This window comes from Lobosporangium transversale, assembly GCF_002105155.1.
Source record: "Lobosporangium transversale strain NRRL 3116 chromosome Unknown BCR41scaffold_14, whole genome shotgun sequence".
Taxonomy (NCBI): domain Eukaryota; kingdom Fungi; phylum Mortierellomycota; class Mortierellomycetes; order Mortierellales; family Mortierellaceae; genus Lobosporangium; species Lobosporangium transversale.
The window spans coordinates 587,817-610,742 of NW_019028992.1; the positions used below are offsets into that span (position 1 = coordinate 587,817).

Genomic DNA, 22,926 nt, shown 5'->3' on the forward strand with positions numbered 1-22,926 from the left:
GCCCTTATGATCGAGGTGACCCCAAAAGAACCGTATGGTTTACTGAACTGCGATTATGCCTTTGCTCTCACAGAAGGCTGAGGTTTGAGTTAGTAGAGTCTGTGTTTGTTTTTTCTCTCTCTCTTTTTTTTTTTTTTTTTTTTTCTTTTTCTTTTTCTTTTTTGAGTCCTCCTTCCTCCTTCCTCATCCAAGATACAGCATTTCTGTCAGCCTTGTCTGATCTTCAGTACTGTCAAAGTTCCACCTGATATACATCACCAAAATCCATTTCTCCTTTTCTTCGAAAGCTTTCTCGATTATATTGATTTTTTTTTCTTTAAGAAAAGGACATCCGCCAAGGTAGAGAAAATGATAAAGTGTTACTGGTGTGAGCTTTAATGGATGCAAGTCAATCAATTCAACTAGCCAACGAACGAGCGAACAAAACCTAATTATTCAAACCAGGCAGCCAGGCAGCCAAGGGAGGCCTAAGATAAGGAAGACACTCAATTTGGAGATAAGATCTTCATAACAACGGATGTGAATAGTCTGGTTTCAACCTCAGTGGATTCCACAAGCAATTTGTTTTTCTTCCATTCATCCTTTTTTTTTTTTTCTTCTTCTTGGCTTTTCATCTTGCTACATTGTTCAAACCCAACATCAGGACGTCGGGACATACTCATTCATATACTCATTCATATACTCATTCATACTCTCTGCGTCTCTCATTCTCTTCGTGTCCGTCAGAGTGATAGTCATCCGATAATTAGTCAAGTAGTCAAGGCAGTTCTCACTCTCGCTCCTGGTCCATTTCTTCCTACTCTCAGCACTCAGTTTACCCAGGAGTTCTTCTTATTTTATATACTCTTCGAGTTGCCCTTGTCATAACAAGCATCTGGACCCAGGCCAGATCTATGGCGTTCAACTTTGATGGCAACTTCGCTCTCGAGCAGACCGGGCTTGATATCTCTCTCAATGACTTTACGTTCGATCCATCTCAACAGCAACAGATTCATCTACATCAACAACAACAACAACAACAACAACAGCAACAGCAACAGCAACAGCAACAGCAACAGCAACAGCAACAGCAACAGCAACATGATCATCAGCAACGTGAGCTTCATAGCCTACTTCTACAAGACGGGCGTGGTAACAATGTGGCACAGGCGGGATCAATGAATGAAGCTTCGACCTCAAGATCATTTGATTTCCATCCTTCAGCATTGAACTCGGAGATGATGGTTGCCTCAGCCTCCACAACTCCTATCTTTCCCATGGTCCTTGACAAGCTTAGCCCCGGTACTGGCTCAATATCACAGCAATTGCTGATGCAACATCAACATCAACATCAACAGCAACAACAACAGCAGCAACAACAACAACAACAACAACAGCAACAGCAACAACAGCAACAGCAACAACAGCAACAGCAACAACAGCAACAGCAACAGCAACAGCAACAACAACATCAGCAGCAAGCAGCACAGTCAATACCAACATCACAGCATGATCAATTGCTCACTCCGGCTGGTAGCGAATACTACTCAACAGATTATACTCAGTACATGTCACCGCTCGCGGTACAGCCTGAAAGTTCTACAGGTGCGGCTATGGTGATCACAGATCAATTCGAAGACGACGAGGTGAGAATCAGTTATTGTACTTTTGTCAGACACCCAAATTCCCTCGATGCAAGGGCTCCCTAATTGTTTCCTTGGATGGCTTTTTTTTGTCCGATTCTTTCCCCTTCTTTCCGTCCTTTGATTGCCCTTTTTATCTTTATCTAGATGTCCAGTTCAATCCATTATTGAAGTGAATTCAATAGTCCAGCAGTCATTGAATCCCCTTATTTTCATGTCAAATTGTAGAAAGCTAATCCAGATTGAACTTGAATGCGAAATTTGATTCTTGCTTGTTGATAGGTCTTCTTTACGCCCTTGATCTCCCCAGCAATGACTCCGTCTCATCCTTACTCAAATCTTCCTCATGCCCTGTCGACTGCCAATGAAATCTTTTCGCCACTGACCTCGCCAGTATTGCAGCCTCACCGGACCACTATTGATTATCTTTCGTTTTCAGGGCAGAATTTTAGTCAATTGCCAACGCAGTTCCTTCAGGCTCAATCGCAACAATCACTGCAACATCAACTTCATCAGCTTCAGACTCAATCTCAGACTGACTTGACACAACAAGGTCAATTGCAGCAACAGCAACAACAGCAGCAAGTGATTCAAGCATCTCAAGCGTCAGGTAGTAATGTGGCACGGATCAATGTTGGAAGCCCAGCTCTTAACTCTCAAAGGCCTTCTATCAAACGTAGGGCAACTGGGGAACGTGGTACAAATGGGCTAAATACTACTGCGCCTAGAGCCGGAGGCTCAGTAAGAGGATCATTACCAAAGAGTTCACCGGCAATGAGGCCACTTACAAGTCCGTTGTCCCCGGCCTCCCTTCGGAAATCTCAGACAAGCCGTGGTCGATCTTCTTCTATTGCACCAGCTTCACCACTCATCATGCACTTCCCTTCTAATCGCCCAAGCCCTTCGCCATTGCTCATCTCGACAACACAACCTCCATTATCCCAAGCTGCTCTTGCATCGCCTTCCCCTCGCCTAGTCACTAATATGCACCAGTTATCGATGGTGCCCTCATCTCCAGTAGGTGTAGTTACTACATCTAATGGAGTACAGAGTCCGGCACTCTTTGCTCTTCCCGCTTCTCAAATGATGCCCCCTCCTAGCTCACCTATGATTTTACCATCTGCCTCTCAATCAAATAATGTTCCGAGGCAGCGCAGTCTCGCACAGCTACAGCAACCAATTCAAATACAGAGTCAGCACCAACTTTCGATTCATCAGCCTATCTCATCAGCTAGTCAGCCCTCTCCAGCGTTGAAGCCTAGATCGGACAGCATGTCTTCTGCACTTACATCTACATCGGACAAAATTGATCTGGCCAAGGCCATAACTCCTAGATTCGGTTCATCATTAGGTACTTCTTTACCTGCCTTGGCTCCAGTTACACCTGCATCACTAATGAACCTAGGTGCTGGATCCGGAACTGAGTCGACGCCCACATCACCCAAATTCGGAATTCATACAAAGTCAAAGGCCACCACAGACTCCGAGTCCCCTCCACTGACTGCTATAACAAGCGACACAACAATCACAGCCACAATCGATTCAACCTCTTCACAGAAACGAGGAACTAAACGCCAGGCAAATGGAGAGGCTGTTGTACCATCTGGTGCGCCTAGCACTCCTCGTCAGCTGGCTATGACGCCTGGCTCTGCTGCAATGTCACCTATGCCTCCCCCTAATGGATTTGCTCTCATTTCGCCAGCTCTCAAGCCCACCATGCTGAATCATCGTGGAAGCACATCCATGCTTGTATCACCTCGCCTACAGCCGCAACTCGTCTCACCACGGTTGCCCGGCGGTAAGTCCTTATTTAAAAGAAAAATACATACGGCTTGTTGCTGTTGCCTCGCATCGCCTTGGTCACATATCCATCGGCTCATCGTACGCATGTTCGAATCAAATAATTAAACAGCATCGTTTTTTTTTTTATTTTTTTATTTTTTTATTTTTTTATTAATTTGTTGCGTTGCAAATAGTGTCAACAACTGAAGCTATGGCTCGTTTAGCTTCCAAGTCTAATTATCAGAACATACTCGATGGGGATCACACGTAAGTTTGAGTGAAATAGCAAAAGTTTTTATTCATTGTTTATCACTTGTTTCCACAGTATGAACTGTGTGGAGGATGTGAAAGTTACTCTAACCGCAAGTTTGTGGTTCCTTTCTGTGTATAGTGCCCTAGGTTTGTCATATAACACAGATCTTCATTCTGGTATCGAGCTTCGTCGTACATCGCATAAAGCAGCTGAACAAAAACGTCGTGACTCTCTCAAGCATTGTTTCGATGATCTGCGTCAGATGATTCCTAATATTCAAGAGAAATCGCCATCCAAAGTGTTCTTGTTGAAGAAGTCTTTTGACTATATCTGTAATCTTAAGTCTGAGGTTGCGAAGCGTGATCTGGAAATGGCGCGTCTGAAAGCTCAGCATGAGTTTATGGTAACAGCCATGCAGTCTTGGACGGCTAGTTTGCCAGAAGACAGCCCCTTCCGAAAAGGATTGATTGAATCATGGGAAATGCCAGATGAGGACGTGAAGAAGGCGGTTGTAAAGGAGGAGGAAGCGGCCAAGAAGGCAGCAGAGATGGCTGAATTAAGCGCCGCAGCTGTTGAAGCTGCACGAACACAGCCTGGTGGGCAGAACAAAGGTGGTAAGGAAAGCCATGTGGATCCTGATGATAGTGATGAGGATGGGCCTTCTAAGAATAAGAAGTCAGGATCAAGGACTGGAGCATCCTCTTCCACTTCAAAAAATACAAGCAGCTCAGGAAAGAAGATGAGCAAAACTGACGTATCATCGGTAGTGGATTCTGCTACTACCGCTACTACTGCCAATGTAGCAGAGACAACCAGCACGGATAGAAATGGAGCTGAAACTGGTGACGGCTCCGCTGCAAAACAAGGTCAAGGTTCCTCTGCTGATATATCAAGTAAGACAAAGATGCAGTCTGGCGGAAAGACGAGCGATGAAGAAGATGAGGACGATGAGGACGAAGCTGAAGATCACGAGATGATAGATGCTACTGCTGAGAGTGAATCAACACAGAGCGCAGCAGTATGCACATAGACATGCATGCACATAGTTCCCGCACATTCTCACCTTTTACATACTTTTTTACTTTTTTTTTTTTTTTTTTTTTTTTTTTTTCCCTCCTCTTCCTCTTTAATATTTGCATTTAAAGAAGTTTTGTAATTATAAAATCTTGAAGGTCATTATTTGGGCAATTGCTGGTGTATCCCTGTAGATTCATAGTCTAGAATACAGAGAGAGGATAAAAAACTGTTCTTTAAGCCGATGATGTGATGTATATATTATGCTGGGCTTGACTTTGAGGTACATGCGTATTGACTGATACTGCAAATATATTTATACGCATAACTTTGCAGAAAGTGTTACATTAAAATTTCATTTGTATTCTATTCCTTGATTATTTTTTTTATCAAAGTATTCACCAAGAGCGACTCTACTTCTTATTTTAATTACAGCAATGGCATCAGGGGAAAAGTCCTCTCAAAAGAGTGCGATTGGTAATACTAATTCCGCATCGGTGAGTTGAAAGGATTATTTTGTTACATTAAATGCATTCGTCATGAACTTTGCAGGCTAACAGAAAAAAAAAAAAAAAAAAAACAAGGACTTATTATTGTCATTATCAACATCATTAGTTGATAGCACTCGCTGCAGAAATCGCCAAACATGAGCAAAGCTTCCAAAGAGTGAAAGGAAGCAGCGGTAGCCTCAGTGGTATTAGAGCACCTAAATCTGTTAAGGCAAGAAAAAAAAAAGTAGAACAGAAGAAGGCTGATCAAATATGTATATTTATAAAGTCTTATAACTTATCTGATTTAATTAACAAAAATAGAAGCCAACAGTATGGCAACGACAGAATACAGGACTCTCGAAACGAGCCATGAAGGATGATATAGGTGGCAGCGGCGGTTATAATGATTCTGAAGCGGAAGCTACAAGGAAAGCAGCGATGGAACGGAAAGCAAAGGTGTATGAGATGTTGGAGCGTGGAGAGGATGTTCCAGATCAACTAAGAGAGGAATTACTAGTGGAATTTGAGCACAGGGATCGTCGGCGGGATTATAGTGACAGTGATATTAGTAGTGATGACACAAGAGAGCGAAGTGGTAGAAGAAGAAGCAGGAGTAGAGGTCGAGAAAGAGGCAGAGAAGGAGAGTTTCGAGGAAGGAGGAGGGCGAGCTGGGGTAGAGGAGGCCGAAGTAGGAGTAGATCAAGTGATTGGGACCGGGATGAATCTGCAGCTTTAGCAAGAGATCCAAAAGAATTTATGGTAAAAAAAAATTGGAGATGTAGCAAAAAGTCTCTCTAATAACTTTCATTATATATATATATATTTTTTTACTAATATAGTAGGCTGATGTCCTTTACCATTTAATATTATAGGCTGATCCATGGGTAGAACATGTGGATGAGTTTGGAAGGACACGACTAATGCGTCAGTCAGAGGTACCGAAACCGGAACTTCGCAAAGAAGATATGGAGAATCCAGGGTATTTTTCATTATTTTTATTCCTTTTTTATACTTCATAGGCAACATATTAGAAAGAATTACATCCGCAAACACTCATCCTTCATTTTTGACTTTAATTTTTTTAGAATCCATAATCCTGCCAATCCCTTCCCAGTTTTCCGAAATCAGGATGCAGTTGATAAACAAGAATGGATTCGGGATGCCACAGGGGAACTGAAAAGGTCCAATAATAATTATAATATGCCAGGAGTAGGCGGTGGAGGATATTCACTTGCGAATACAGTACGCCATTACAGCAGTGCAGCAGAGAGGAGAGCTCATGGTGTTGGATTCTATCAGTTTTCTCAAGATGAAGAAGAGCGCGCAAAACAAATGCAGGAGTTGCGCAACATTCGAAGTGAGGTAACTCGATAAAAAAAAATAAAAATAAAAATAAAAAAAAAAAAAAAGATTCTTACGTTTACAGTTCAGAGAATCTGTATTTTTCAGGTCGGTGGTAACTGAGAATTGTTGTTATCATTATATTGGGTTTACTATTAGACCGAGACGAAAAGGGCACTGCATCGACCGTTGCGAGAAAAGAGGAGAGGGGAGATCGAAGCACGTAAAAAGATTATCCAGCAGAAGCGTCTGAAATCCTTAGCCAGCACAATCACAGCAGCATAATTTGGAAAGATGCAAAGCCATTCGAAGTATTTCTACTAGAGTTGTAACTGACAAGCTGATACTAGGACTGGCGGAAACTCAATGATATGAAGCGGACTATGCGGACTACAAACTAAATGCTGCCGGCCGGGGGATTGTACAATGCACATATAATAAAGGCAGTGGTTTCCTTTCTTTCGTCCTCTCTTTTTCTTTTTTGTTTGTTCTCTTCTTTTAGATACCCCTTATTTGCAAAAACACAACTTCTCCTGTATTTCATATCATAGCGCTTCTTTTGTTTTTCTAAAATAATTTCCCACGAACTTGATTATGATGGCCACGTCTGCTGATACCACTGCTGCTGTTCCTATTCACACATACAGTCCCGGCACACTTGTGTACGAGGTTAATTTGTCTGTTCCACGGGAGAAAGTAGACGAATATCTTCAATGGCTTCGTCAATTTACAAAGGCATGTCTCTATTTTTTTCTGTCTCCTACACGCTCTTTTATCATTGTTCGAGCCAGTGAAATTTGTAAATGAATGTTCCATCGAGTCGAAAGGAATCAGGACTAATGAGGTGTGTGTTGGCATCGACATTTCTTACAGGAGCAAGTTGAGCGCATTCCAGGATTCTTGTCCTCCATGGTTTTTCGGCAGCCCAAGCCATGTAAGAATAAAACTTTTTTTTTTTTCTCTTCCGGGTGGGTCCATACCCAGACCCCATACTTTCTTTCCAATTGGAAGAAAGCAAAAATTATTATGTCCCTGTTTTTTCCGAAGTGAATGTTTTGTATGAGAATGTCACTTGTTAGACTAAACCTTTTTTTTTTTTTTTTTTTTTTTTTGAAATGCTTAGATGGATTACATTGGCTTTCAGAAGAAGGCAATAATAAGACCTATATCACAGTTCACTATGTAATTGAGTCGCAAGCACACCTTGAACAATACTTGGCAAAGGAACAACCTACTGTGGCTGCAGCAGAGCAGGAGCGTTTTGAATTCTTGGTCACTAGTCGTCGTACTCTCAGTGTTGTGTTTTAAACATTGAAAGAGCACCTTCTATCGAGCCGGAAGAACCAAATCGACTTTCGCAACAACAAGCAAACACATAATAATAACAGTAACGAATGATAAAAAAAAAAACAAATAAATAAAGACAAACAAACAAACAAACAAACAAAAAGAAAAAAACGACCGCAGGAAATACCAATACAGTAACCGTATCATAGTCTAGCTGTTAACAACTGGAACTGTATTCGTTATCGAATGTTAAATAATAAGAAAAAAGAAGTGCACAGGAAAACCCTTAGCTGTCTTTATTCATAGCCTCAGGAAGCAAATAGGCTGGTGTCTCTACGATGTTGTAGGGTGTTGGCTCTGGTGTTCCAAAAACAGTTTTCATTGGAACGACACCCGAATAATGTTTCTTGAGCAACTCGGGATCTTCTTTATCCTTGATATCATCACTCACACCTCCAGTCCTGATCTTGGCCGAGGCACGTTCAATCTGGACAGCGATGACTTTAGTCGATTTGAGATCAATTGTGTTGGGCGGACGAGAATCATTCCAACGATCTGCATGTCGGAAAGGTTGGTTCGTGATAGCTTCCAAAGCGCGATCCTTTTCTTCTGGAGAATCGACTAGTCGACCTCGACCAAAGATAACGGCAGACTTGTAGTTCATGGAGTTATGGAATGGCGACATTGCAACTACAAGCGCATCCACTTGTGAAACCTTTTTTTTTTTTTTTTAGAAAAGATTGATCAGCACTTTCAAAAATTGATAGAGACCTTTTTTTTCACTATTCAGATTAGGATGATCCTAATATATACATACTGTAATGCACACTTTGGGAAGCGTATCGGATGCCAAGGCCTTCATCATGCGTCCACTTACGTATCTGTGAATAAGAAAGAGGAGAAAAGGCTGAATATAGCGTTCATGGAGAAATTGCTAGATGCAGATGGAGACTTTCAAAATTCAACTACAGAAAAAAAAAACGGAAGAAAGACCTACCCATGAAGGTAGACAGTGTCGTCAACTCGACCGTAGCACATGGGCATTACAAATGGCCAATCATCCTCATCTGCAGCCCCTGGAGGCAACGTGAATCCGACATGGGCCAATAGGTTGTTGTCGAGAATAGAATGTATCGTCTCTGCATCATAGCGAGCGCGGTCTTTGAGACGATGAACCTGATTGATAGCCTTATGAGACGTTGGTGTATACTCTACAGCTGCCATTCTTTAAAAAAAAAAATTTTCCAATTAGTCCGTGTTCCTAAAAATTGATGCTTGTTGTTTTTTTTTTTTTTTTTTTTAAAAAAAAAAAGATATGAGGAAGATGAAAAGTAAGAAAAAAAGAAAATACAAAACCATTGGATCGAGACCAAGGCCTTTTTAAACAATCGTGAGAAAAATTAAATAACAGATGATCACAGTTCGGACCAGTTCGCCGAACTTTTCAGAGCGCATGCTTGTGTTACCATCAACTGGGAAGACTATGTAACTCACAATGACTCTTCTTTACCTCTCTGTCCTTTTGGCAACGTACTGGCCTTGCCTCAACCCTGTAATAGCCATAATTTCTGACTAAGATTTGCGCCGCTTTTTTTTTTTTTTCCCCATAGTTCTATACCTACTCGAGCTCAAGCAGTTGGACGCGTCCGCAGCTAGTCTATACCGCAAAACCTCTCTCAATCGATAACAACCGCAATCGCGAAGCTGGATTTACTTACAAATTATCTTTTGTGTCAAGACGCCCTATTTGTCTGCGGATTACCAGCCGTACAGATTGATGAGTGCTAGTATGTTGACGACATGCGGATGTCGTCATCGCTCTCTTGGCGCTTGTAACGATGGCACGAGTGTTGCTGGTGCTAGTTGCCTGTGCGGATGAGCAACTGGTTTTTCTCTGCTAAAATACCTCTTTTTTCCATGTGTCCTTATCCTTATATGGGGAGTAGACCACCACACTTGCCCATAGCTATTGAAGGCTGGTGTTGAAGCAGAAGCAATTAGAAGCAAACTGAGACAATATATGGGCTATTGGATATTATCCAGATGCGGATCAGCATCAGTTAGTTTGTGTATGATGATCATTGGAGCAAGGTCAGGGCTGGTGTGTGTTTGGCGCAGTTGTGATTCTTATTGCTTGATCGCCTTTATAAGTATGCTGATATTTGTGCTACTGCCTTGGCTATTGTTATTGATTGGGCTACTAAGTAATGACCTTGGCGGATGGTGCGGTTTCTGGATATGCAGCCTGCCTTTTGTTTTCTTGCCACTTTCTCCAGTACCGTTTATAGAACCCGGGTATATGACCAAGCGAGCAAACTCATAGTAGGTTGTGGTAATGTCTTTCCACAGACCTCTGAATTTGAAACAACACAAAATCCAGCATCGATGCAAAGCTCTACCACTATGTGGTTTCCATCAATTATTCTGCAAGTATTTTTCATTTAGATCCTTTGTTCACAAGAATACACTTCGCGAATGGGTACTTCCAAATATAGTAGTAGTAGTAGTAGTAGTAGTAGTAGTAGTTTTTTTTTTTTTTTTTTTTTTTTTTTTGGCTATTTGCTGATTTAAATAAGTGTATTACTGTGGCTAGAGTAACGGTTCTTGTAGAATCCACGCGTATCTGTATTCTTAAATGTGTGAATAAAGCAGGACTGAGATGTATTTTCTACCTCGTGTCCTGTGTGTAGGATGAAAATGGTGTGTTGCCAGTCCAAAAACTTGTCTGTTCCTAGATTCGTTCTCCATTTGGGATAGTTAAGGTTGTGGAGATTGATCTTTTACGACCAGCAATGACAGTCATATCAATTTTGTGTGCCACCCATTAAGGCTCTCACTTTTAGGATTTTATTGAGTGAAAAGCTGGGTCATTAAAAGTTGTCTGACAGGACAATGTAATATGGGTTTAGGTAGCACATGTTATCCGGAGGAAATAGCAGCTTTGATTGTCGGGAAGATGATAACTTTGTTAACTACATCTAACGAGGGCGTATGGGAATAGCATATTAGGTGCTTTGTTGTGGTGCTGAGGATAGGTAGGGTAAGATCAATTTGTGCCAAAAGCATATTTTTTAGTTTGGATACGACATGTGAATTAAAAAACAAAAAAAGGAAATGGCGCCGTCCAAACGCTCTTGAGAAATGAGAAAAAATTCTCTCGGCGTACAATTTTTTATTTTTAGGTGAGCCATCACTAGACGCGATCATCAAATGAGCGTGCACTGACACAAAGCATTGCCAGAAGAGTGCCTGTTACTCGGTAAATTGGCACGTTTTGTGGGTTTTTGTGGTCAGTTTCTTTTTTTTCCCCTCTTTCTTTCTTTTCTTTTTTTTATAATCAGCTCATTTTTTTTCTATACATCCTCTATACTCTCTCTTCTTTTACTCCTACTTCATTGCTTCGTACTTCTATTCATTGTCCCCTTTGTATTATTATAATTAAAAAAAAAAAAAAAAAAAAAACCATGTCAGGAATGCGAACACTGAGAATATTAAGCATGGGGATTGTCCTCTTCACAGGCTTATCTCTATATCATTTATCGACTAATCTTCAGAACATGGAAGCCAATAATGTGTATCATAGTCAATATCCGACAACACAAATAACTTCAATAAATAACATTGCCAGCAACAGCACCAGAGCCGGCAACATCCATATGAACAGCAATAACAACATTGGCAATACTGGCGACACTAACGGCCATTATGCACCGCCAATATCACCGCCCGTAGTGGTGTCTGATTCAGAGCTCGATCAAAAACAGACTAATGATCATAGCCCTCAAGGGTCTCTGCTTTTACCAATATCTAAAGAAACACCTCTACCTCCGGATATCCCCAAGGCAAAGACACTCCTTGATCCTAATGTTAAATACCTCAGCTTCATGACATATGCAGGGCTAACTAATCAAGTATGGCACACAATTGACAAAAAAAGAAAAAACTCTAGTCCCTTTTTTCTTGGATGGGAATCAAAAGAAGACGAAAAAAGAAGTTACACAATTTCTCTTTGTCCATAACTGTACACATTGGGGTCATCCGCCCAATTAACCTTACGCTTTCCTCTCGACTCTCGACTTCTATTTTGTGCTTTGTAGTTCATGGCCCTCGAGAATGCAGCATACGTTGCCCTTCGTATTAACAGAACGCTCATTATCCCACCCATCACGACCAATTCACATGACAATCACAATTCAAACCAACGCTGGTCTGACTTCTTCGACCTTTCGCAATTCTCTACCTTGACAGGGCTCAAGGTTGTGGAATGGAGTGATATCCGGCCTCTGAATGCTGACCAAATAGAGGTTGGTAAACGTCAAGTGCGTGCGGGAGGGAAGCATTATCCAATATGGGAAAAGTTAGCTGATAACCTAACCTGTCAAGTAATCTATGGGTTTGGGGACTCGGAACGGTTACATACAACCGAGCTGACTTTTGCACGCCAATTCTTGTTCCGCCCTCAGTTTGTACGTCCACCTCCTCGGAAGAACAAGACTCAAGTTTTTGATCGAGCCTATATCGGATCCAAAGATAACCTCAATATGGACGATATTGTGACAATAGATGACCTAGTGGATCGATATGAAGACAATTCCGATCAACTCTTGTTCTTGAGCCATTCATTCAAACTAAAGGATCCTTTAGGAAGGCGATCATGGTTCCTTGTCGGAAGACATTTACATTTCTTGCCAAAGGTCAATGATTATGCAAAACAATTGATTCTACACCATGCACCGGAGACGAAAGAGCATGGAAAGTATATTGCGGTTCATGTTCGTAGAGGGGATATCTGGCAGAAATGTCGCGACAAAACAGAAGAGGAGATGGTGACCTGTATTGTGCCGTTAGGGCGCTATGCAGAAGCTGTAGAAACAGCATATCGGATTGCAGGGGAACGTTTGCCTGTGCTTGTTGCCACAGATTCTCAATCAGAAGAAGATCATGTTGCGATGGCCAAGTTGGGTTGGCGACGGTTGAATCATAACCTCTACACAACTGAAAAAGAGCTAGGGATCTTTGGACCTGCGTTGGTGGATGCAGCGATTCTGGTGAATGCAGAGGTAATGGTTGGAAGCTATAGTAGCAGCATGAGTCGTGTGGCCGCAAGGAGGCAAAGGGGTTGGCGTCAACGAGAGGCGCTCTACCCCTGAACAACTGCTTTGTGGATGTTTATTTCGCAAAAAAATATATTTATATAGTTAAAGTGCATACCCAGTAATAGCTTACTTTCTTTTCTTTTGTCTTCTTTCACGTCTGTGATGTTATTGCCCTCTTTCCCCTTTTATTTTCAAGAATCTCTTTTGTACAGAATAGTTAATCAATAAATTTCTATCGTTTGCTTGAAAGTCGACAGTCGATCCATTAAGTACATCTGCTTTTTACAAGCTCTCGCATGATGTCGGCAGTGTTCATAAAGAGTCATATCTCTATATAATCTAGCAACATATCATGATTATAAAAAAAAGTATCATGAGTGGTCACCATTCATTATCAAATTGTCATCGATAGAAACGCCCTCGATTCATAATACTCATAGAAAATAGACGGAGCAGATGTGGTGAGCTCCCTTCACATTGAGATGGCTCCGCCTCCGGAGGCGAAGTGTATTAGAGTCATAGAACTCTTATCGCAATAAAAAAAAAAAAAAAAAAAAAAAAAAAAAAAAAGGATGCAGTAAAAGAGATGAAGTAGCAAGTGACAAGTACAGTTATTCTAGCAAATGATAATAAGAAAAAAAAAAGAGATGGAATTGTGCTTCGCCCACGAGTAGATGCATGCTCATTGGTTTATAACCAAAGGAATGACCGCAGCAAAAATGTAATGCAACGCCTCCATTTCCCCCTCATAAACACATTCTCATTTATCCATTATCACGAGAGAAAGAGGAGATCGGGAGCATAAAATGGTGAGCCCTTTTTTCTTTTTCTTTTTTTTCCCTTCTTTCTTTCTTTCCTTTTTTTATCTTAAAAGACTTCCCCTTTTCTAAGAGAAAAAAAAAAAAAATCAACACATTCTTTTTACAAATATACCAAATCAAACAATCACCAGTAGCAAAAGACTCACTTTGTTTAGCAAAGCAAAAAAAAAGTGACACCAAACATGGGTATCAACAAAATTGACAAGGATGCAAAAATAGAAGTAGAAGCAATCTGCAAGGCATTCCATCCACTGGAAAATGATGATTCTGTAACAGTACTATCCTTCAAGGTTCCTCCTCCTGCGCCACTTAATACTGAAGACGGAGATGGCTCTGCTGCTGCGACAGCTGTATTGCAGAAGAAGGAAGCCTTCTTCGACATTTGTCTCGATATTTCGGGATCCATGGCAGGGTCTGGAATCGCATGCGCGAAAAGGGCGATGAAAAATCTCATCCGTCATCTAATTGAGAATTGTAGTGTGCCATACTCCAGAATTACGGTCTATCTATTTCAAAGCGACTGCAAAGTCCGACGTTTGAAGAGTGACAATGATTATGATTGGATCGATAGTATAAAAGCGGGAGGAGGTAAAGCGAACATATTATTTTTTTCTCTTCTGCACTGCCCAATCATACTCTTGGGACTAATGGAGGCTATAAAGCTCATCAGCAGATTAGAGAGCAAGGGGAATTAACTTTTTTTATGCTTTCATATTTCAAGGAACGATTTTTGCCAACGTGTTCAAGGAGGTGATCAATAATACTGCCGCTCATCTTGAAGAAGTTGGGTCTGACAAGGTAGATGTGGAGATGACCTTGTTCTTCCTGACTGACGGCGAGGACGGGGACAGAGGCGCTTTGAATAGGATCAAGGGCAGCTTCGAGAACCTGCTAAAGGGTACGGAAAGGCTAGATACGACCGTTCATACATTTGGGTTCTCATCTAGCCATGATGCTAAGCTTTTGAGTTGGTTGACGAGCATTGGAAAGAACAGTGGATGCTTCCAGTATATCCAGTCAGCGTCCGAGATCGAGACAGCAATGGCAAAGACATTGCAGCTGCTGGGTGACTCTTCTATAATGGTCGCAAGGAGGAAAATAGAGATCCTCCCCATAGAAGATGGAGAAGTGGCCCAGAATGGGAGGAATTGGATCCCAGTCAAGCTGGAGAGTGATGGCCTATCTGGTTCAGCTGTGGTACGTGGCAAACTATTCACTGGAAGTCTGATCAAGTGGAGAGAGCAGCAGCAGCATACACAGGAGGACAACAACAGCAGTAGCAGTGTTACAAATGCTCCAGCTTCCCCATCTAATCAAGCCGTTCACGATATGCGCGTTGAATGGCTGCCAGAGGACAGTGTACAGCGTATTCTATCTATGATGACATTTATCCAGCACGAGCTCGTAAGACTAGTCGAAGTCATCAACGCTATTGGCAGCGGCTCCGGGTCCGCGAGTGAGAAGCGCACAAAGCTACTCGCGGTTGACGCAGAGACGGAATCGTATACGAAAGTACTAGGCACCATGACCTCTGCAGCAGCAAGGATGAAGGACAAGGCTTCACGTGAGCCTTGCATGTTGGCTTGTCAACAGACTCGATCACTCCTTCAGTCATTCCTGACCGTCAAGGCAGACGCCCACAAACAAGGCGGATCGATTTCCAACACCAGCTTGGCGACATTCAATTCCCTCGCGTATGGCCAGATTACAGAGGCCAAGCTGAAGGCTAAACTGGACGCTAGGGCTGGAAAGAACACGGCATTGTTTGCAGACCTTGATGAAAAGGTGAAGTCGATTGTGGAGGGTATGGATCTTGATGCGATGGAAACTGCAGAATCTGAGGATAAACTCCGTGAGCTTTCTTGTGCATTCTCAACCAACAGCTACATCGAGGCGCTTCGTGATGGTGATTGTCTTTGCATGACTATGGACGGTAAGCGCTTTTTTTTTTTTTTTTTTTTTTTTTCTTGTGGATAATTTAAAACTGAAATTCTTTTCGTTATTGATTTCTGACACATGAATTTACAAACGTAAATGGTTTGATGACTATTTATAGTATCTCGAGGCGCTGGCACTATCGCAGACCCAAGTCAGTTGGTGATCAAGTCTATCTTCCCAACTTACCTGACCTCATCCATGTTTACCATGGCTCTGGGCCATTCACTCTCGCAAAACACTCCTGAAGACGTTCATGGGGGCTTTGATCGCAATAGTTTTGCTAGCATTGCTCCTGGTGTTGCTCATGAGAATATTACTGCAGTTATGCCTCTTTACATTAATAAGGAGCATTGGCAGGTAGCTAAGCTGCGTATGAAGGTAAGGCGGTATCTACAGCCTCTTGTATGTGGTTCGGATTCTTTGCACCCGGGGGTGCAAGCCTGGTGCCGAGTATTAACAAAAATATCGTTGTACCATTTCTATGCTATTCTATGTTGTAGCCTATCCTGGGTTATGTGGTGACACTGGACGCGACGGGATACACTTACAGCCAGTCGACGACCGTGCCTTTCCTTGTCTTGGCCAAAGCCATAGAGTCTTATCCCATGACAGAATTTAGACAGCACCAGATCAAGTTAATTCTTGAGACCTGCGATGCCATCTACTTCGACTCAAGGAACTTGCGTGACACTACAAGATCGATGGTCCAGCAGTACTGTAGCTCACATACGCAGCGTACTGTAGACGTGGTGGTCAACAACTACGTATTCTTAGGTCACATCATTTGCGCATTGCGTGCTGGTGATATTACGGGGGAGGAGATGAGGGCCATGATGCCTAAATTTGAGACTGCCATCATAGAGGAGCAGATCCGTAGAGACATGTCCTGGAGAGTTTCGGAAGATTTAATGGGAAGTGTGATGGACTGGTTCAATATCGATAGACAAAGAGACATTGTTATCCCTGGACGCCGATACCGCGAGCAGCACGATGCTTATGTAAGAGCATTGGAAAAAGAGAGAGGTGATTTTGGCATCGAGGGGCAATATCGTGCTCTGTTTGAAGCCACGAGGCTGAAGCAAGGCGTCAAGGAGACTCAACCAGCTGAGTCCGAGAAAGCAGAAGCAAAGGTGGACTCAAAGTTGTCACCATCAGTAGTAGCGTCTTCCCTATCCATATCCGATCCAGCAGTTATGGTGAAACCAGAGTTTAGCGTTCCAGAGTTTGATCCTGTCCAATGGGAAATCTCGGAAGCATCCTTAGATCGCTTAAGCATGATCCAGCATGCTGTCTCTACAAGTGTTGACAAGATTCGCCGGCTTCTAGAAGTAGTGAAATCTCCATTTGATAACGAATTGTCTGAAGTCCTAACCGTACGTCTGGGGTCCTTCCCACATAAGGGTCTTTCGGATGAGTTTTTTGCAAGGTATTCTACCAAGGTTAACCTTGCAACGCTGCTTCAAGCCTATGCTCACGTCAAGAACTCTGACCGCCGGTCGATTGAAAAGTTTATGACCCCTTTTGAGCGTGAGAAGGCTACAGGGCCAGACACTGTTGCAGACGAAGCCCTTCAGTTCCTTAAATCATTACAGAATGCAAAGATGGCTCAGATGGTGAACGAAATTGTATCTGCGGTCGAAGAAGAGTATCTCGAATCGAAGAAGAATGGAGCTGCATCCATTTTCTTGAATACAATGGACCTAACGGTGGCAGCAGCTGTGTTGATCGAGTCCAAGTACAGGGGAGGCACAGGAGGTTCGTTGGTCACGCTTTGCGCAAGATCAGACATGACTTTGCCACGTGAAAAAATCCAGATGATGCTCAGCGGAGTGTTTATGGGTGTTCGTTTGTTTTCAGACAAGAGTGGAGCCGGTAAGACTCTTTTCTCCCCTCTTCCCACAATTCATTTTTTGGTATATTTTGCTAAGCATTTATCCATGATTTTTTTTTTTTTTTTTTATAGCAGAGGATATTCGCTGGTTCCCCTGCAAACAGACACTCTATCGCATGTTCATGAGATACCACGACAAGTTCACACTAAGCGAGTGGTACGTTTATTTCCCTTTAACATATTGTCGACCTAACTGTTTTTTTGATTCGCTTTTATTATTAGTTAGGATAGAGGTATTAACATCCTCAATCTCGTTTTTTTCTAGGCGTCAGTTCCACCCTAATAATTATGATGACTATTTTGCATACCGATATGTCATTGATGGACATCTCTCAGAGCTTCCAGAGGAGGGTCAGTCTGAAGTCAAGGCGATCTACGAGGGTCGTTTCAGTTGATAGTCTCCACCCTCTTAGTTCTTTAGCGTCGGAAAAAAATAAAATAATAAAAATAAAAGCTATTGACGTAGCAATATAATTAATTAAGCAAACATCAAGATGATGATACGAGAAGAAGACCCTATTTAAGGGACAATTGCGCCTCGGCTTCTATATTGCATGTTTACTTGCGAAAATATATTACACAGGCTATACCCGATTACATGGCATGTCCAATACCACAAGAACCACCTAACGGTCTTATAAATTTTGAAATATGGTATTTAATTCAGCGCAGAGAGACTTAATCAAAAGTTGGTTCACAGTTCAGAGAAGAGGGAAAGAATGACAATTATTTCATTTCCCCGCCGGTATGAACCTAGATGGGCTTATTAAAGAAGCTTTTATCGCCATCATTTGACTACAAAATAACGATAATATAATACGTCTCAAGCCATTTGAAGTAGTTTGCTTATTATGTGATTAACCATGCCATGCTTAGCCTGACAGACAGGCTACAGATGGCTATGATTATATGTGGCTCAAAGGTTCATGGCCGTTTAGTTCTATTAAGGATATGAATGAAATTATCGCATCTGTCTTACTATGAAGAATGGCAAAGTAATCATGTTCGGTTCTGATCAAGCGCGTGTTTATCAGGAGGCGCGACAAGTTTAGGTTTAAACCTTAACCCATAGACGCTCTAACGGCAGAAATGAAGCCAAGCTTATTGGCTTCGTAGTAAGGCGATGCTGGAATAGAATCTATTGCAGTATGCTAAGCAAACGTTACTAGCCCTGGGCTACTATGTTATTTCAGAAAGTTACAAAAAGAAAGGGGAGTATGGATTTGCATTCTGCGGCAGTGCCTTTCATCTATGGGGAATTAATACTACGTTAATGAACGAATCTCCTTGCTTGCTTAATTTCATTTTGACGGAGGGGGCAGAGCTTAGTTCTGCTTTGGCTTCGGTCATTCTCCAGTATAAAAATTAACTGTGGGTTAGTAACTTTCTCTTATTGAATGTGAAAAGCCCCTTCATTTGTTAAAGACTTGCATGGATTTGGGGTCTCAATATGCTCTGTTCTAGCCTCCACAACCTTTTTTTTCCCTAGTTGCTGCTATTAGTATAAGAACCTCGATGTTCGCGTCCACTTTTTCAACATCAAGCACTTCATCTTCATTAAGATCCTCAAGCAAATCTCCATCCCCACAACAGTAGCAACCACACACCTTTCTGATTAACTCGTAAGGAATAAGAATTCCCCTGTTCTATAACATGCAACAGTATTTAAGAAAGTAAGTAAGACTAACTCCTCTCATTATTTTTCATTCCGTACGCTTTTCCTTTTTTATATAGGTCAACATGTACAAGTCCTTGGTATTCATTGGCGCTTTCTTGTTCTCTGCCGCCTCTGTCCAGGCTGCCCCTACTACTCAGGACAGTGGTTCGTGGTGCTACAACCCCAAGAATGAACCTTACTGGGGTGCTGCCACTGCCTCCTGCTGCAATGGCTACCTTGGAGGAGACCGTCGTTGCCACAGCATCCCCGACTGCGGAGCCTTTTATCGCTGCTGCATTGTCAACTGGAATAGCGGTAACCACGCAGACGATGGTTGCCATTAGATAGCCCCTGCCAACCTGTTCGACTCTCGTTTCCTAAATCTTTAAGAATGAAAAAATCAATAAACACTGCTCCTTGCCTTTTTGTTCAAAAATGGTGCCTTTTCAGCCAAAGAGGACGTGGTTAATATATAATAAATTCGAATAGTTTATGGGGAAATATATGTGATATGGATGAATTTATTTCGCTGCTTGCTTTCATATCAAGTTTCAAAAAGAAGGCTACGCATAGGATGGGGTATATCAAAAAAGAAAAAAAAAAAAGGCAGTGATGGTTGACACGCTTCTATTTATAATAGGGCCGTAAATGTGAAAGCATAGATTTTACAAGGAAGAGTTACAGATATCTTAGACTTCAGGCAAAACAAAAAATCCCTAGGAAGGTGGCATTCACCCAAGTTAGGTTCTTTTTTAAGAAAATGTCTAATTGTTTTAGGACATCGACATCGAATAACAAGCGATCTCTGTAGGCTTGATCCAAATATGTGTTTTGTTTTATTGGATTATGATCTCCAATTCCAACCTTTTATTTTATTTTATTTTTTTTATTTACTCCCTACTTATCCTCAGGGTTTTCAGCCACTTTTACAAAGAACTCAGCGAGCATGTTCACCGCCTCCATACCAGCTCTGAATTGAACAGGATCAGACCAATCGCCACGGCTACCTGTCCAACCATGGTGAACTTCAGTAAATCTTTTATGTACAGACCTAGTAGAAAAGTTCTTTCGGTTCACCTCCTCGACTAAAGGGATCTAGAAATAAAAAAAGGACTTGTTTTAGCCCTCTTCCCATTTTTTTTTTTTTTTTTTTTTTTTTTTTTTTCGCTTGTGCAAATGAACGTATAATATTTCCCTTTGTACTGCCTTCTCCTCACACCTACCATGTCATCATCATCTTTTGCAGGTAAGAGTATCACTGGACATTTGATATTCTTGACCAATTCAACTGTGCACATAGCTGGATGTGGCCCTCCAGCTGCCAAGAAGGGGCTATCGTCTTCTGATGCCGCCAAAATAGAAATATAGGTGCCCCAGCACTGTCCAAAGATTGAAAATGTTGTACACCCATCTGAACGTAAATCCTCAACGGCTGCACGAATCAAATCGTCATAATGGTTCTTCTTGTAGTTTGCATTGTCATCTATCCAGGCTATTGCTAAAGGGCGATTTCCAATGTAGGATTCTGGTAAAATCTTCTTGAAAAAGTAAGGGGCCGAGACCTGGAACCCACCATTTGCTGTAGCGAGACGCTTTATATGCAGTAAAAAGCAAATTGGTCGTTAGCTCCGGTCTTGATAGGAGGCTTTCAAAAGAAATGCTTCTCTCTATCATTGTATAACCTACATCATAGAATTGATAGGTTGTGGGATGAAAGCCAAGAATATCGTAAACAGCGATGATGCCGTACTTCGAGTCCTTAGGCCCAGTCCTGTAAACCTTTTGTTCTTCTCCATGTACTTTGGTCAGTAGGACCTTATCATGGCCTTTCCTCTCCCATTCTGCGTTTGTTGGGGGAGTGTTGCAACAAGAATCTGACAAACTCATTTTTTTTATTAAAGCTTGGCTAAAGTGGAAAGGTCTATTTTTTTCTTGAATCGTGGGAATTTTTTTTTAAAAAGAAAGGAGCTAAACTGACATGAGTTCGTTTTTAAAGGCAAACGCATCTCTTGGTCAGGATGTATTAGTGGCGAAACAGTCACGGGATCCAACCAAAATGGCGTCAAAATGAAGTTAGAATGAAACTCTCTCGCTTTCTTCTTCTTTCTAAACACAGCACAAGAAACGACAGCAACAACCATGAGCCACCATTGCCACGACGAAGCACATGCACATGGACATGGACATGGACACCATGACCATGACCACGACCATGACGAGCTACCTGATTCAGGACTGGTACATGAGTCTCTCTACCAGAAAATCGACCATGACAACGTCACTTGTCTGAATGAAGCAGAGCCCAATTCTGGAAAGAGCGTATTGAAGCCATGGCACGAAAAAATGGATGATACAAAGGTAGGTCACGCTATATAGCCTCTTAAGATTGAACTTGATATTTGCCTCAAGGGAATCAATGATATTATTATACGCGAGACTGATTCATCTTATAATCATAGTTTGTTGAAAGTGACGCAGATGAACAGCTTATTTTCAGAATCCCGTAAGTTACGTAGCTATTTATTGTTTTGAAAAAAGCTACGGAGAGGAATGGAAAAGGCCAAATCTGCACTGCATGGAGAACTTTTTGCCTCTTTTTTTACTGTTCTGACAAATCCATGAATTGATCAATCATTCCTAATGATAGCTTCACAGGCTTGGTCAAATTAAAATCGATTTCACTCAGGACTGATCCTGGAGAAAGCGCTCCGCGTAAGATGAAGGCGTAAGTGATCATTTTTTTATGGAAGGAATGGGGAGAAAGAGGAGGATAGGGGGGAAGATATTGCCTCTTATCATGGCTGTATGCTTAAAACACTTATTTCCTTCCTCTCTTTGAATGCTTTAGATTCGTTAACAAGGATGACCTAGATTTCGATAATGCTGAATCAACAGTACCGACACAAGAGTGGGACCTTGTAGAAGACTCACATGGACAGATCGCAGAATACTCTACAAGGTAATAATGATAAAATACATCAGGATTATCAACTGCTTGTGGAGCAAACATTGATTTTTTTTTTTTTTTTTTTTTTTTTTTACTCTTTCATCTATTATTATAGAGTGGCAAAGTTTACGAGCATTCGCAGTCTGACGTTATTTTTTAGTGAGAATTTTGGAGGTGATGTGACAAAAATCAGCTTCATTGGGCTCAAGGGCGAGTTCTCAGAGGTAAAAAAAAAAAAAAAAAAAATACTTACTCATAAATAATACAAATAATACAAGGACTTGTCATTTGCTAAATGGAGACAATATTCGCTTTTCTTCGTTTCTTTTTTTTTTTTTTTTTTTTTTTTTTTTTTTCTAGTTCAAACGCGATCCAATTATCACAGTTTATGAGCTACAAGCGAACCCTGCAGACCATAAGGTTCCTGGCGCTAATGATATCCTTGGACATGAGGTCGAATAGGCACTCTACTATCACGGCGAGCATTTGTAAAACTCACAATAACAATAAAGCAAAAGTGTATAATACCTACAATTGCGTTTTATACAGCACCACATAGCCGGCGTGTACGATCACCGCATTGCTCTATTGACACGCTTATCATCAAGAGTCGAACATGTGTATGCTATGACCAAACTATTATTGATTGGCACATAGGACGACTTTTTTTTGTTAATTATACACAGTTGGGCAAAGTAAATGATAGTGGTTACACAGCCAAGCATTTCACGCGATAGCACAATGTTGCTCGGTTGGAACATTCCATTAAAAGTGATTCCAAAAGTA

The 22,926-nt window shown here is 41.6% G+C and overlaps 10 protein-coding genes across 10 annotated transcripts; 8 read left to right on the plus strand and 2 right to left on the minus strand.

Annotated features, from left to right (window-relative positions):
* The first annotated feature begins 778 nt into the window (after positions 1-778).
* On the plus strand, positions 779-1,811 carry BCR41DRAFT_41566 (hypothetical protein). Its single transcript, XM_022029513.1, has 2 exons — positions 779-1,080; positions 1,348-1,811. Exons 1-2 carry the CDS (start codon positions 894-896, stop codon positions 1,686-1,688), a joined length of 528 nt encoding a protein of 175 aa, XP_021882400.1. The 5' UTR covers positions 779-893; the 3' UTR covers positions 1,689-1,811.
* A 489-nt stretch (positions 1,812-2,300) lies between these two features.
* On the plus strand, positions 2,301-3,632 carry BCR41DRAFT_41577 (hypothetical protein). The gene is made up of 2 exons (XM_022029520.1): positions 2,301-3,420; positions 3,569-3,632. Exons 1-2 carry the CDS (start codon positions 2,397-2,399, stop codon positions 3,577-3,579), a joined length of 1,035 nt encoding a protein of 344 aa, XP_021882401.1. The 5' UTR covers positions 2,301-2,396; the 3' UTR covers positions 3,580-3,632.
* Positions 3,447-4,731, plus strand: BCR41DRAFT_41580 (hypothetical protein). Its single transcript, XM_022029521.1, has 3 exons — positions 3,447-3,503; positions 3,599-3,671; positions 3,796-4,731. The coding sequence occupies exons 2-3, from the start codon at positions 3,616-3,618 to the stop codon at positions 4,685-4,687; spliced, it is 948 nt and encodes a 315-aa protein (XP_021882402.1). The 5' UTR covers positions 3,447-3,503; positions 3,599-3,615; the 3' UTR covers positions 4,688-4,731.
* A 377-nt stretch (positions 4,732-5,108) lies between these two features.
* On the plus strand, positions 5,109-6,788 carry BCR41DRAFT_395367 (hypothetical protein; the record flags this gene model as incomplete). The annotated part of the gene is made up of 6 exons (XM_022028722.1): positions 5,109-5,168; positions 5,287-5,385; positions 5,484-5,921; positions 6,035-6,141; positions 6,248-6,524; positions 6,663-6,788. 6 exons carry the CDS (start codon positions 5,109-5,111, stop codon positions 6,786-6,788), a joined length of 1,107 nt encoding a protein of 368 aa, XP_021882403.1.
* A 312-nt stretch (positions 6,789-7,100) lies between these two features.
* On the plus strand, positions 7,101-7,811 carry BCR41DRAFT_395368 (hypothetical protein; the record flags this gene model as incomplete). The annotated part of the gene is made up of 3 exons (XM_022028723.1): positions 7,101-7,199; positions 7,377-7,437; positions 7,627-7,811. 3 exons carry the CDS (start codon positions 7,101-7,103, stop codon positions 7,809-7,811), a joined length of 345 nt encoding a protein of 114 aa, XP_021882404.1.
* A 265-nt stretch (positions 7,812-8,076) lies between these two features.
* Positions 8,077-9,014, minus strand: BCR41DRAFT_395369 (hypothetical protein; the record flags this gene model as incomplete). The annotated part of the gene is made up of 3 exons (XM_022028724.1): positions 8,077-8,505; positions 8,608-8,671; positions 8,788-9,014. 3 exons carry the CDS (start codon positions 9,012-9,014, stop codon positions 8,077-8,079), a joined length of 720 nt encoding a protein of 239 aa, XP_021882405.1.
* A 2,216-nt stretch (positions 9,015-11,230) lies between these two features.
* On the plus strand, positions 11,231-13,138 carry BCR41DRAFT_421414 (GDP-fucose protein O-fucosyltransferase-domain-containing protein). Its single transcript, XM_022030019.1, has 2 exons — positions 11,231-11,701; positions 11,888-13,138. The coding sequence occupies exons 1-2, from the start codon at positions 11,255-11,257 to the stop codon at positions 12,938-12,940; spliced, it is 1,500 nt and encodes a 499-aa protein (XP_021882406.1). The 5' UTR covers positions 11,231-11,254; the 3' UTR covers positions 12,941-13,138.
* Positions 13,139-13,779: 641 nt separating this feature from the next.
* Positions 13,780-17,963, plus strand: BCR41DRAFT_385850 (hypothetical protein). Its single transcript, XM_022027722.1, has 6 exons — positions 13,780-14,295; positions 14,429-15,640; positions 15,764-16,023; positions 16,146-17,517; positions 17,609-17,693; positions 17,802-17,963. Exons 1-6 carry the CDS (start codon positions 13,890-13,892, stop codon positions 17,929-17,931), a joined length of 3,465 nt encoding a protein of 1,154 aa, XP_021882407.1. The 5' UTR covers positions 13,780-13,889; the 3' UTR covers positions 17,932-17,963.
* A 2,127-nt stretch (positions 17,964-20,090) lies between these two features.
* Positions 20,091-21,080, minus strand: BCR41DRAFT_304247 (hypothetical protein; the record flags this gene model as incomplete). Its single annotated transcript, XM_022020755.1, has 3 exons — positions 20,091-20,288; positions 20,411-20,785; positions 20,880-21,080. The coding sequence occupies 3 exons, from the start codon at positions 21,078-21,080 to the stop codon at positions 20,091-20,093; spliced, it is 774 nt and encodes a 257-aa protein (XP_021882408.1).
* A 212-nt stretch (positions 21,081-21,292) lies between these two features.
* Positions 21,293-22,730, plus strand: BCR41DRAFT_351801 (DUF1000-domain-containing protein). The gene is made up of 6 exons (XM_022023863.1): positions 21,293-21,551; positions 21,653-21,696; positions 21,841-21,918; positions 22,042-22,152; positions 22,256-22,364; positions 22,501-22,730. The coding sequence occupies exons 1-6, from the start codon at positions 21,333-21,335 to the stop codon at positions 22,600-22,602; spliced, it is 663 nt and encodes a 220-aa protein (XP_021882409.1). The 5' UTR covers positions 21,293-21,332; the 3' UTR covers positions 22,603-22,730.
* Positions 22,731-22,926: the final 196 nt, after the last annotated feature.